The 14,013-nt window shown below is 55.5% G+C and overlaps 3 protein-coding genes across 3 annotated transcripts; 2 read left to right on the forward strand and 1 right to left on the reverse strand.

Annotated features, from left to right (window-relative positions):
• Positions 1-357: 357 nt before the first annotated feature.
• Positions 358-1,815, forward strand: W97_08200 (uncharacterized protein; the record flags this gene model as incomplete). Its single annotated transcript, XM_007786069.1, has 2 exons — positions 358-532; positions 614-1,815. The coding sequence occupies 2 exons, from the start codon at positions 358-360 to the stop codon at positions 1,813-1,815; spliced, it is 1,377 nt and encodes a 458-aa protein (XP_007784259.1).
• Positions 1,816-2,713: 898 nt separating this feature from the next.
• W97_08201 (uncharacterized protein) lies at positions 2,714-7,104 on the forward strand (the record flags this gene model as incomplete). The annotated part of the gene is made up of 3 exons (XM_007786070.1): positions 2,714-6,811; positions 6,871-6,996; positions 7,054-7,104. The coding sequence occupies 3 exons, from the start codon at positions 2,714-2,716 to the stop codon at positions 7,102-7,104; spliced, it is 4,275 nt and encodes a 1,424-aa protein (XP_007784260.1).
• A 2,886-nt stretch (positions 7,105-9,990) lies between these two features.
• Positions 9,991-11,953, reverse strand: W97_08202 (uncharacterized protein; the record flags this gene model as incomplete). The annotated part of the gene is made up of 3 exons (XM_007786071.1): positions 9,991-10,364; positions 10,416-11,749; positions 11,811-11,953. 3 exons carry the CDS (start codon positions 11,951-11,953, stop codon positions 9,991-9,993), a joined length of 1,851 nt encoding a protein of 616 aa, XP_007784261.1.
• Between the last annotated feature and the right edge of the window lie 2,060 nt (positions 11,954-14,013).

Consider the following 14,013-nt stretch of genomic DNA (forward strand, 5'->3'; position numbering starts at 1 on the left):
TCAAATGCTGGTAGTCTTGTACTCCTTTGTTGCAAGTTTCCGCAGCGGGTAACGTCGTCAAACCGAACGAGCAACACCTGGCTCTACTCATGCCATAAGTATTACGGTACACGGTCTGAACCCATCCACTCTTGTCACAATAACCCTTCCCTAACTCGAAGTAATCCAGTCCCGTGTCCCACGACAATAGTTCAGGTGCATCGATGCAATAATTGAACGTGTGGCGATTTTATGTTTGTGGAGAGAGTATTGTCGCAATAAGGTTTCATAAATATCAGACATCAGGTTTATCGTTTTACCGCCTAGGACTCTGTCTTTGCGGAGACTGGCTTATCGCGCCTCACTCACTGCGGCACAATGAAGGAGCTAACACACGACTCATCCATCCTCATCATCGGCGGAGGAACATGGGGCTGCTCAGCAGCACTAGAGCTCGCGCGCCGGGGCTACAAAAACATCACCGTGCTGGAAGGCCATCCTATACCGTCTCCCATAGCAGCCGGCAACGACGTCAACAAAATCATGGAGGAAGGTATATCCATCAGCCCTATATCCCCTCTTCTCCCCCCCAGCTCCCAAGACTGTTCCTCTATACTAACACCCCTAACCCCAGCCGAGCCCTCACCCAACGACACAGATGAAGAATACGTCTGGTCCCGCATCCACCAACTCTCCACCCACGCCTGGCGCTCCGACCCCCTCTTCAAGCCCTTCTACCACCCCACCGGCCTCATTCTCTCCGCGGTCACCGACCCCGTCTACGCGCACGTCCTTGCCGATATCCGCCGCGAGGCCGGCGCGTGGACGCCCCTCACCAGCCCCACGGACTTCCGCGCCACGATGCCGTCCGGCGTGCTGAACGGCGCGTTTCCCCGGTGGCGCGGGTTCTGGAAGCGCCAGGGCTGCGGGTGGGTCTTTGCGCGGGGCGCGCTGGTGGCCGCGTACGAGGAGGCAAGGAGGCTGGGCGTGCGGTTCGTAACTGGGGACCCGCAAGGCCGGGTCGAGGGGTTGGTGCATGACAGCGCGGGGGCGGAGGTGCTGGGGGTGCGGACGGCGGATGGGGCTAAGCACTTGGCGGATAGGACGGTGCTTGCTGCGGGGGCGAACAGCGATCTTCTGCTGGACTTTGAGAAGCAGTTACGGCCGACGGCGTGGACGCTTTCACATGTGCCGTTGACGGAGGAGGAGGCGGGGTTGTGTAGGGAGTTGCCGGTGCTGTTTAACGCTGAGAGGGGCTTCTTTATCGAGCCCGATGCTGAGAAGAGGGAGTTGAAGGTTTGCGATGAGCATCCTGGGTACTGCAATTTCGTGATTGGGGAGAATGGAGAGATGAGATCGGTGCCGTTTGCGAGGCAGCAGATCCCCGTCGAGGCAGCGGAGAGGGCCCATCAGTTGCTGAGGGATACGATCGGTGGAGATATTCCGGAGCGGGAGTTTAGCTTCGCGAGGATATGTTGGGATGCGGATACGGTGGACCGCATTTTTCTGATTGATCGGCACCCTAGGTACCGCCGCCTGGTAGTCGCGGTGGGCGGGTCCGGCAACGGGTTCATGAACATGCCGGCCGTCGGGCTATTGGTTGCTGATGCACTAGAGGACCGTATGGAGCCTAGGCTGAAGAAGATGCTGAGATGGAGGCCTGAAATTGCGGTGGACAGAGATTGGTGGGACACTCAGGGCCGGTTCGGTGGGGAATACAAAGTGATGGATTTCAAGGACGTGAAAGAGTGGACGAACGTTGGAGGGATTACGGATAAAGTCACGCAGCGAAGCCTTTCGGATGCGGTACGGCATGAGGAGAAGAGTGATTCGTAAAGGAACGGATCTTTGAGTTTTACTGGACTGGTTACGATACCATCCAGCAACAGATGGGTAGTTAAATAGAAGGAACAGAGGCCTTGCGAACGTCTTAACCAAACTTTCAAGCTTATGCCATCTTGCAGGCGATTACAGCATCCGCCGACCTCCAGCGCACGCACGATGATGGTCTGGCGCGCAAGTTGAGCACCTGCAACGATTTGTGAGAGGAAAAGACATAAATCCTGACAGCGCAATTCTGGGCCCAAAATCACTTATTGGAAGGAATAACTACTGTTAGCACTAGGTGGAAGGAAGAGCATCTTGTTAGTGCGCGATCGCATGCACTGTCCGTGGATGTACGTCGAGCGCACTTCTACACACATTTCGACGACACTTCCCGTACCATCTATGATGAAGAGGTGTAGGGATGGAGAACGATGAGAGTCTGACTAGATTCACACTGCCTGATGCACATAGACCTCAAGACTATCATAGGGAAACAGAGACAGTGTTGACTTGGCGAAGAGCTAGACGTCGTGATTTGGAGCGAGCGCAGAAGTATATTGGCTTCATGCCTTTTTCCTAGACGTCTACTGCCGTATAGGATGAGAATGAGATCGAAAAGAATTTTATGTTGCCAGAACACACCATCTCTGTTATTTTTCCAAGATCTTACCGCGAGAGTTGTTCAAATACATGTCGTGTTGTCTACCAGTTACTCCATGATCGACTCGAAGCGAAGAAGAGAGCAGGGCACGTGTTCGCGTGGATGCGTGTTGCAGAAAGTCGGCGTTCTCGGTGCTAAGTATCCGATGTTGACATTGTAAACAGAGAACCGCTCGCATGACAGACAGCCGCCAATCTACACAGCCAACTCCTCTACTGATCCTACGGCCTGATTTACGCAGTCGCAATGGCTTCAGTATCGCCGGCTCGTCCCTCACGCCGCGCCGCAACCCGCCGAGCCCGCGTCATCGATTCCTCCGATGCAGAAGAGGACCAGTCCGCCCCGCAACAGAGTATTGAAGATGACAGCGAGGAAGAGTTCACACCAGCGCCTCAGCGTACAGCACGGCGGACGGCACGGCGAAAGACTACAGATGCATCAGAGGCACAAACCCCACGCACAACAACCCGTACCCGGCGCACACGAACCGGGGAGTCAGTCGAGCCAAGCCAGATATTTAGTCCCGCAGAGAGCATGCCGCCTGAGCCCATATCACCGATCAAGGCTCCATCACCAAAGAAACGGCAGACGTTAAGGCAGAAGAGGAAGAGCAGGGTGAGCGTGTCTATTGCGCCGGATCTCACAGACGTTCCGGAACTACCTCCTCCGTTGCCTACGCCCCAGCCTTCTGCGAGCCCGGAGCCCATAGTGGGGAGGCATGATACGCCCCTAGCAGACATTACGGAGACGGCCGTCAACGAGCGGACGCCAGTTCCATCGCCACGAAAAGATGAAGCAAGACCTGCCATGCCAGAAAAGCCCATGGACATCGTCGTCCGCACCCGAGCAACGACTACTCTACCACCTTCCTCGCAGGAACCAACAGCGCCTAGATCACGAACAGTAATAACGCACCTCGTCCTCACTAACTTCAAATCCTACGCAGGCCGGCAAGAAGTCGGTCCCTTCCACGCTTCCTTCTCCTCCGTCGTTGGGCCTAACGGTTCCGGCAAATCCAATGTCATCGACTCCCTCCTCTTCGTGTTCGGCTTCCGGGCGTCTAAGATGAGGCAGGGCAAAATCAGCGCCCTCATCCACAACAGCGCCGCATACCCCGACCTCGACCACTGCGAAGTCTCCGTCCACTTCCAAGAAGTCCGCGACCTGCCCAACGGCCAGCACGAAGTGGTCCTTGACTCCACTCTCGTCATCTCGCGGCGCGCCTTCAAGAACAACGCCTCCAAATACTACATCAACAACTCCGAGTCCAACTTCACAGCCGTGACGACTCTACTGCGTGACCGCGGCGTGGACCTCGACCACAAGCGCTTCTTGATCCTCCAGGGCGAGGTCGAGTCCATCGCGCAGATGAAGCCGAAGGCGGCCTCTGAGCACGACGACGGGCTGCTCGAGTACCTAGAAGACATTATCGGGACGTCGCGGTACAAGGCTGGGATTGAGGAGAGCGCGGCGGCGACCGAGACGCTGAATGAAGTCTGTCAGGAGAAGCAGGGGCGGGTGGCTCACGTGGAGAAGGAGCGGGACGCGCTAGAAGACAAGAAGGAGAAGGCGCTGGAGTTTGTGAGGGATGAGAACGAACTAGCAAGCAAACGGGCGGCACTGTGGCAGGTCTTCGTGGTTGACTGCGAGGACAATATAGGGGTCATGGAGGAGGCTGTAGGGCAGATGCAAGGGCAGCTCGAGGAGGAGCTGCTGAAGCATCAGGGCAATGAGGAGGAGATCAAGACGCTGGAGAAGCGTTATAAGGCCGGTTCGAAGGAGTACGACCAACTGCAGAAGCAGACCGAGGCCGTGATCAAGGAGGTCGCAAAACTGGATAAGGAGACAGTCAAGTTCGAGGAGAAGAAGAAGTTTCTGTCCGGCAAGCAAAAGAACCTCGAAAAGTCGCTGCAGTCGAGCAAGTCCGCAATAGCAGAGGCGGACACAAGTACGAAGCAATGCACCGATGACATTGCTCGCAACACTGGCCAGATCGAGGAGCTAGAGCACGAGATGCAGCGGGAGGAAAAGGAGCTAGCGAAGATTAGAGACAGCCTCAAAGGCAAGACGCAAGGTATCAGTGATCAGATCGCCGCGAAGCAGAAGAGCTTAGAGCCGTGGAACGAGAAGATCAACGAGAAGCAGTCTGCCATCGCTGTTGCGCAGAGCGAGTTGGAGATTCTTCGGGAGAAGGACAATGCCGGCGCAAAGGCAATCGAAGAGGTGCAAGCCAAGATCGCCGCCTTCGAAGAATCGAAAGAAAGCAAAGCCGCAGAACTCGAGGAGTGCAAGACCCAAAAGCGACAGGTCGAGAAGGACATGCAGAGGGTGCAAGCTGAGATCGAAGACCTAGCGAAGAAGGAGCCAGCAATCCGCTCCAGAGTCTCAGGGGCGCGGCAGAAAGCAGACGAAGCTCGTGCCAGTCTCTCCGCGACCCAGACACAGGGCAACGTGCTCACAGGCCTTATGCGACTAAAGGAGTCTGGTCGTATCGATGGCTTCCACGGCCGCCTCGGCAACCTTGGAGCTATCGACCAGAAGTACGACGTTGCTATATCCACAGCTTGTCCATCCCTGGACAATCTAGTAGTCGACTCGGTCGAAGTCGGTCAGCAATGCATCGACTACCTCCGCAAGAACAATCTCGGCCGAGCAAACTTCATCCTCCTTGACCGACTCCCAAAGCGCGATCTCTCCGCCATCGAGACGCCCGAAAACGTCCCGCGCTTGTTCGACCTAGTAAAGTCGAAAAACGAAAGGTTCCTCCCAGCATTCTACAGCGTCCTCCAGAACACTCTCGTGGCTAAGGACCTCGAGCAAGCCAACCGAATCGCCTACGGAGCGAAACGATGGCGCGTCGTCACGCTTGATGGGCAGCTAATCGACAAGTCCGGCACAATGAGCGGTGGCGGCATGCGCGTCGCAAAGGGCGGCATGTCCAGCAAGCTCGCCGCCGACGTGTCAAAGGATCAGGTGGCGAAGCTAGAGGTTGATCGGGACCAGCTAGAGCAGACGTACGCGGAGCTCCAGCGACAGCAGCGAGACGCCGATGCAGCTTTGCGAGCGCTAAAGGATCAGATTCCGCAACTTGAAACTAAAGCACAGAAGCTGGCGCTCGAGCTTGGGAGCTTTGACCGGAATATCGCGGATGCTCAACGCCGGATTCAGGAGCTCGGCGCTGAGCAGGGGATGACGAAGTCGGACAAGAGCCGGATTGGCGCCCTTGAGAAGAGCATCACGGGCTTGGAGAGGGAGGTTGCTAAACTGCACGCCGAGACCGCAGGCGTCGAGGAAGAAATCAAGGTTCTCCAGGACAAAATCATGGAGATTGGCGGTGTCAAGCTGCGTGGTCAAAAAGCCAAAGTCGACGGTCTGAAAGAGCAGATTGACACGCTCACCGAGGAGATGTCGACAGCGGAAGTTGCGAAGGCCAAGGCCGAGAAGCAGAAGACGAAGCATGAGAAAGCTTACGCTGAAGCCACCGCAGAGCTCGACGGCCTCGCTGTGGAACTTGAGAAGGCAGATCAAGCCATGAAGGACCAAAACAAGGACGCCTCGGGCTCGCGCCAACAAGCAGAAGAAGCCCAAGAAGCGCTCGAGGCGAAGAAGGAAGAGCTCCAAGCGCTGAAATCCGAACTCGATGTTAAAACAGCCGAGCTCAATGAGACACGCGGCATCGAAATCGACATGCGCAACCAGCTGGAAGAGAACCAAAAGACGCTCGCCGAAAACCAAAAGCGGCTGCGGCACTGGCAGGACAAGCTCAGCAAGCTGACCATCCAGAACATCAGCGACCTCGGCGAGGAGCAGGAAGCCGACGCTCTGCCGACCTACACCAAAGACGAGCTACAAGACATGGACAAGAACGCTCTGAAAGCCGAGATCGCAGCGCTGGAAGAGAAGACCCAAAACACCAACGTCGAGCTCGGCGTTCTCGCCGAATACCGCCGCCGCGCCGAAGAGCACACATCCCGCAGCGCCGACCTCGCCGCCGCCATCGCCGAACGCGATGCCGCGAAGAAGCGCTGCGACGACCTGCGGCGGCTGCGGCTGGAAGGGTTCATGGAGGGCTTCAGCACCATCTCGCTCCGTCTGAAAGAGATGTACCAGATGATTACCATGGGCGGCAACGCGGAGCTCGAGCTCGTGGACAGCCTGGATCCGTTCTCCGAGGGGATCTTGTTCAGCGTGATGCCGCCGAAGAAGAGCTGGAAGAACATTAGCAATCTGAGTGGAGGCGAGAAGACCCTGAGTTCCCTCGCGCTGGTGTTTGCGCTGCATCACTATAAGCCGACGCCGTTGTACGTCATGGATGAGATTGATGCGGCGCTGGACTTTAGGAATGTGAGTATTGCGCGGACTGGCTTTTGCTTATGGGAACAGTGCTGACGTGTAAATGATAGGTCTCTATTGTTGCAAGTTACATCAAGGAGAGGACGAAGAATGCGCAATTCATCGTTATATCTCTACGGAACAACATGTTTGAGCTCGCATCGCGGTTGGTCGGAGTTTACAAGGTCAATCACATGGTAAGTCCCCGTTGAAGAAAGGCTCTCTGCTAGAGTTGAGCGGCTAATCAGTTGCAGACCAAGAGTGTCACCATAGAGAATCGGGATTATGTTGTTGGTCGGGCATAGGTTCTTCTGGTTTGACTGACACCTTGAGTTGGAATGTTGGTAGAGGCGTGAAGGCGTTGGTCTTGGGTAGTGAGCGACAGCCGCTAGTACGCTTTGTTTTGTTGAGAACACACTGTAGAAATGCTTCACGCAACAGAACTGAGATATGAATGAACGAGTTCACAAAAAAGAAGGATCTTATTGGAGACTGTTCCAGCAGAGCGAACTTGCTCTAAGCGACTTATTATCTTCGTCTCATCCCTTTGGTCCCTTATCCGACTCGCTGTCAGATAATTTAGCTGCGCGCAAGACACAGGGGAACTACTGCAGTGTCAATTACGATCAAGCAGACGGCCTGACTCTAAGGCCCGTCTCACGTTCTTAGTTGCCAATATCGCTCCTCCTGGTCGAGAGCCGCCGTAATGAGGCCGGCGTTGTCATGCAGATGGTAAAGTGAATATTGATATTGCTGCAACGGTCTCGGGCCTTCCCTGGGCTTCGTCTGCAGATTTGAGCAATAAATCCGCGAAATCTCCTCGGAGATGAGTTTTCTTTAGAATAGCAGTTGAAGCACAGCAAGCAGCTTGGCTACCATCATTGCTCTATTTCGTAGTGTTACAAAATACAATACGCGCGGCTCTCTCCGTCGTCGAGGCGGGGAAGAAACGAACGTGGAGAAATGGAGATGAGAAGAAGCTCCTTACCTCATCACCGCCATTCGCTGCGTTTTACATAACGGCTTGCTAATGCGGGGTTCCTGTGGCGGTGTCCTCTGAGCTTCTCCGGCGGACGAATTCCCCTTTGAGACAAAGAAAACGGTACCTTACGTATATTTCCCCTTGCGGTATGGTGCATCTTGACAGCTGCTTGATCCAGACGCATCACCCGCAACGCTCGGGATCGGTACCAAACCGGCAGCCAACGGGCTCCGCGGGCCAACATGCCCAACCATGGTTCCGAGGGATCCGTGGAAGAGGGCGGCATGACGAACCAAGACGCATCTGCCCTGAAGAAGGAATTGCCAAACCCCCCCAAGCAAAAGCAGTCTTAGAAAGCACGCCCAAAAAGAGCCTGTGGCGGTGCAGCAAAATTCCGTCTCCCACGTGTTGGAAAGAGAACGGCACTGAGATTCGTTGACCACGGTTCAGCGTTCACCCTTGTTTGGCGGCGGGGACGAGCTCCTGAGGCCTTCGGGTGCCGCGTTTTGGGCCTGCCTTCCAGGCCTTTCGACATCGAGAGGGGGAAAATCGCGCAGAGTGATGCTGAGAAATGGATGCGAGGAGCTCATGATGTCGTCCTGCAGGAAGAGCGGTTTTCAGCAACCTGGCGGATGGGAAAGCGATTGAGTTGCTTGCGATCCAGGAGAGGGGGCGAAGGCACGGGGGTCGAGTGGCTTGCGCGCGAAGCTGGGCCACGTCAGCCACATCGTTGTTGCTTTTTCGGCTGCGAGATCAACAGAAAAGGATCGTCCATCGCGTGCAAAACGAGCCGATGCTCGCTTCACCGCCACAACTCAAAAAGTCTGAGACGACCGCAAAAATAGCATCTGTGGTGATCACCGATCAGCGCGCTTTCCATTTGGGATCTTCCCAAACAGCCGAAGGCGGCGAGCAGCTCCAGCCACTCATGTCACGAGACGTGCATCACGAGAACCGCAAACCCCAAGCATCCAAGCGCCACACCGCCGCTTGGCCTGCCCAGGATCCGGGATTGAGCGCTGCGCTGGCACCCTTGCGCGCTCTCGGCCAGAGCGATGGTGGGACGTTCGCTGTGGCGAGTGCTGTGGCTGGGGCGCGTCCCGAGAACTCCGCTTGGGTATGGAACGGGCAGGAGGAGCGACGATCGTGTTTCGTATGGCGGGGCGGATGACCGGAAACAGCGTGCTTATTGGGTGCGCGATGGAAATCCCACATCGTGTCGCATGCGGAATTTTTGGCGTGCGCTGGCTTGTGTGGATGGCCTGACGGATGGAGAGCGTTGTATCGCGACGGGACGAGCGAGCCAAGATGCCGCTGTTAGAGTTGCGGTGCCCAGGCGCTGAGCGTTGGCGGTCCGGAGGCTGGCCAGTGGGAGCTGGGGGGCCTTCTCTTGATGAGAACAATAATAGAGCAGAAGCGACATGGGAAAACTGATCTTCAGGCTGTGGCGATGTTTGCGCGTCCTTCTGCAAAGGGGGATCGAAGCTGGACAGATCGAGGATGGTAATGTCACCAGTCCTGAAAGATACACGCAAGGGACTTCCTGGTCGCACAAGGCGCCACGACCCAAGATGTGTCGGCGGGATGCTGGTGAGTTGCCGCGGAGCGACTGGTTGATCGAGCTTGGGAAGGGTAACCCTACGATGATCATCGTAATCAAACACGAAACAGTGACGCGATAATTTGTAGGATGTAACAGGATCATGACATGATGAGGGGTGAGGTGATTCCATATCAACTATGTGTACTGTTCTAATTGGTATGCCGCCAGAATGCGGAAAGGGAATTGAATTTTGTCGCATCGAATAGAAATGCATAGCCTAATAACAGGGGTATCTCCGCCATATCCGATGTGGGTGGCTCTGAAAGGCCGAACCCAAGTAGCCCGTAATTATCCACCAAAGGAAAACAGACAGACTCAGCAAACTTGAGACATTGTCAATCAATTTCAGCAAATGCAGCAATAGAACGAGAGACATGAACCCGCCGCTAAGTGCCGAGAAGCTTCATAGTGTGTACTTGAAACCAAACCAGAAATCGAAGGGGTATCTTGAAGTAAGAGCATACAGGACTCTGGTATCTCAATTGATATAACGCCAAAGGTGCAAGGGCACAGCCGCCTGGTCGCATCCGCTGCAGCGTTTGGCTCGAGAATAGTACAGTTCGTAACCGGTCGTTAGATGGGACAAATGGAAGCGGGCGGACACCTTCAGTAGATGAGCCTCAATTCGTAGCCAGCAGAGGTAATGTTCTCGAGTGCGCCGAGGTCTCCGTCGACTTGCACATCCGTTGGGCCGGAGTCCCACTCTCGTCGTATGGGGGAGTGAGGCTTGAGCGCGTAGAATTCTGCTATTATGTCTTGGCCTTCGGGGATTTCTTGTACAGCGTCCTCGTCAACGAGAACGTGTAGTCCTTTGGACGTTACTCGAATGGTCCGGACGACCTTGGTAGGCTCGATCTTGCTCTTCATCGCGATGCCATTCACAAGGTCTTTCACTGTGCGTTGGATGAGATACACAGCCCTGTAGTAGTGGTCCTCGGGGACGCTCCCAACGATCCGAGGCTGAACGTAGAGGCATGCCACTGCATTCTGTTAAAAGATGCTCTAGATTGGGTTACGACAATGATGCTCACCTGGTTTGATCACCCGCTCTGGAGGAGGTTGATACGAGTAGTCTACACCAACAGCTTCGATCCAACCCGACAAGGTTCCATGTTCGTCTGAGTGTGCCTTCCGTAGTTTTATCGGCAGGTTGGACGGGCTCATTTGCTGCGTGGCCGCTGGCTGAAGATCCCCAGTCGCAGTCTGAGGCATGCTGCGCCACTCGCCCGACGAAACTCTGGACGGCGGGTTGAATGCTGAGGGATGTTGGAAAGTCGAGCTCCGCCGACCATGACCACTTGAATGCAGAGACTGAGAGCTTGGGGTTGGAGAAACGATCGAGCCAGTCCCGGTAGTATGAACGCTCTGTCTCTCCCACATCGAAGTATCCTGGATCGGCTCAACCTTCGTCAAGTCCTGAGGTTCGCCGGACAGGTGAACTGGATGCAGATCCGGATCGTCTAGTTCTTCGCCACGGAGGTAGAGGACGCTTGCCGGCCTAGTCGAAGTGAACATATCCTGCAGCGTCGCGAGCTTGGAATGCAAGTCCTCTTCAGGGGGCGCGCGGTTCCCGGTTGAGCTTGACGAATCCATTGACCATGTCCTCTTATGCTTTGGAACCTTGCCGGGTCTATTGCTGGCGCTCATCTTGGCGACGGATCCACTACGCTTCCGTTTCCCAAACTCTTTCAAGCCGGACTCGGCCTGTGATATCTGCTGCTTGAGCTTGTCGATCGTCTTCTTCACGTGCGCAACGTCGTTGGATAGCTTTCGCTCGGCACCATGGTCCCTGAAGAGCTTGACCTTGCAGTAGCAAGTCTCTGGGATCCCTGACTCAGGTGGAGATGCTGCCTCATCCGTGAGGAGATGGGTCTTCGCGCAAAGTCTCACTGGTATACCCTTCACGCCTTTGGAGTGGCTGAAGTCCGTAGACAAGAAGTTGAAGCGAACGGCGACCGAAAATTCTGCTGGCGCGTTTGGAGACGGACTCCATGTCACGCAGAAGCCGTCAAACGAAGCCGACTCAAGCTCGATTCGAGGGCGGCCAGACATGTCTCCGACAGCCTGATTTGGGTCCACGAACTCGACAGCCTGGAGCCTGCCGCCGCGTTGGTGCGCTTCGTTGGTTCCGCGGCCTTCTTTCCACAACTGCCAGCAGGCTCCCGGTCGTTGCCGCTGTTGCTCGTCCTCAAAAGAGATGCGAATGAAGGTGCGGTACTTCATCGGAACGTTCGATACCAGAGTAGGGTTCGTGTCAACGATTGAGACTGAGTAAGCTTGGCCTTTGTTGAGGTAAGTCACAGGAATCTCGTCGGACTGCTTGATCATGGCAGTTGGCGCATTGAGCGTGACATGATATCGGAAGCTAATCGATGTCAGCATGAGCAGTAGAATAAACAAAGCCACATCAGGATATCCAAACTTACTGTTCGACTGGTTGATGCGATCGGAGCTGACACATGTTGTCTTCATACGCCTGGGATGGAAAAGTCAAGATGGGAGAATGCCCCTGCATCTCAACGTCTACAAACTTCGAATCGGTGATTCCGTCGTTACGCGATTGGATCATAGGTTCGAACGTGGTCGGCTGATGAGAGAACTGATGCGGTGCGAAGCTCTGATGTTGATGAAGCGCGAATGGATTTTGGTTCTGGAAATGATGATGAGCAATGGCGTGAGGGTTGAAAGCCGGAACGCCCGCGGAAGACGTTTGTCCAGCATGGAGGGCGCCTTCGGAGGTGGGTAGTGACAAGGGAGTGCCTAAGCCGAAACTGAAGCCCGGAGTGTGAAGGTCTCCGGCCTGGCTGTGGTAGAGAGTGTTCGTCCCACCGGGGGTTGGCGTGTAGTAACCAGGCGGCTGAGCGGCGAAGTTCGAGAACGCGAAGCTGTTTGGGTCGAGGAGAGACGGCGTGAGCCTCCATTGTTCATTCGAGGGTCTGGGAGTTGGCTCTCCATCTTTAAGCTCGTCGTGACCAGGTGGACTGTAAATATGAGTAAATATTAGCGACATGTTTTCATTCTTCCGAACGATTCAAATTGTGGATTTTCCTAACGATGGTGGAATGCGGAGGGTGGCAGTGTTAAGAGTGGAAGGTTGAGACAGCGCAAAGCTGGAGGTGGTCGACAGGCTCAGACGTACCGGGTCGGTAGCGCTACATCGAGGGCATCCGTTAGGGAGGCCGAGCTCCGCAACGCGTCTGCAGAGTGGGCGGTTTGAGTAAGCTGTGGAAAGGTCGCTTTGAAGCTTGCCAGAAACTCGTCGTTCGGCTTTTGCGAGTTGGTCCTAGGATATTGTCAGCTCTTTGGGTAACATGGCATGGCATCGCTGGAGTTATGCGCGCGACGGGGAGGTGGAGCGAAAGCGCGATGGCTGAGCCACAAGCAAACAACATACCTGTTCCGAAACATCTCGACGAAGCTCGAGAGGAAGACGCTCAGTATCGCAATGGCATCTGGAGGGCTGATTTTTGGCAGGAAGATGTTAGGTCGGTGTAAGTGCAAGACATAGGATATGGCGCAGAAGGTCAAGCCACAGGCAGATGGATGGAGGGCGGGCGCGTGCGCTACATAAAGTGCCAGCGCAGGCCTGAGTGACTAACAGCCGAGCAGCGATGATGAGCCAAACGGCGGCGCCTATGGTATGGCGCGCAAGCTATGGGAGCCAAGGAGGGAGCTTCGGAAGAGCGACGAGGAAAGTGCAAGAGAGAGAGCGTGGACGTCCTTGGTCCGCGGCGTTGCTGTCAAGCCTCAAGCCTCAGGGTTCCAACCGATTTCACGACGGCTGCACCGCCACAGCGCCACGAGCCACAAAGCCCTACGCAACCATGCCGGTTTCGAGCGCTGCAGCTGCAGGTCGTTGATGGGCACGGCAGATGGCCAAAACCGTGTAGCTCCGTCCAGGCTCCGTCCAGGCTCCGTCTAGGCTCTGTCTAACCCGAGTGGAGCGATCGTCGGTGCCACGAGAACCGAAATGGTCTCATCCCTCATGCAGGTCTGCTGCTGCTCTGCTGCACCTCTGCTAGCCTGTGGCTGAGGAATCCCCCAGATGCAGCACCCGCCCGCAGAACGGCCGAGGCCGCTGGGCCGCGAAAGTGCCTCTGGTAATCAAACCACGGTAATCAAACCATCCCAGTATAGAGTACTGCTGCCGCTCATGTACCGCATCCTCCGCGGCATGTTCCGCCAGCGTGAGCACCGTGGGAAAAGGATGGATTGGTAGCAGTTTAGCTCTCTGATGCACTGATCGCCTGAGGTGTCTTTGAGCTATCGACTCTGCCTGGGGCCTGTCCAGCTCCAGACCCACAAGTAGGTAGCTTTCAATGCGGCAACCCACTTTTCAGATGGCCCTTGAGCGCTGAGTCGGCCTCCACCTCCGTCCAATCTTCGCCGTTTCACAATATCGACGTTTGGCGCCCTTCTTCTACAAATCACCACTCGTTTTCTCTCCACTCTGATGCCGACGCAGATTAAAATGAGCATGACGTTAGGGTCCCCGAGCGGTGGGTCGAGAGCCATGGTTCGCATTCGATGGCATTCTTCGCGATCCCCTTTTCGATGCGTCGACGAGCCGTCTGGGATACCCAGCAACACATATGATCCTGTGGCCGGAGACAACTCAATCACGAACAT

This window comes from Coniosporium apollinis (assembly GCF_000281105.1).
Source record: "Coniosporium apollinis CBS 100218 chromosome Unknown supercont1.50, whole genome shotgun sequence".
Lineage (NCBI taxonomy): Eukaryota > Fungi > Ascomycota > Dothideomycetes > Coniosporium > Coniosporium apollinis.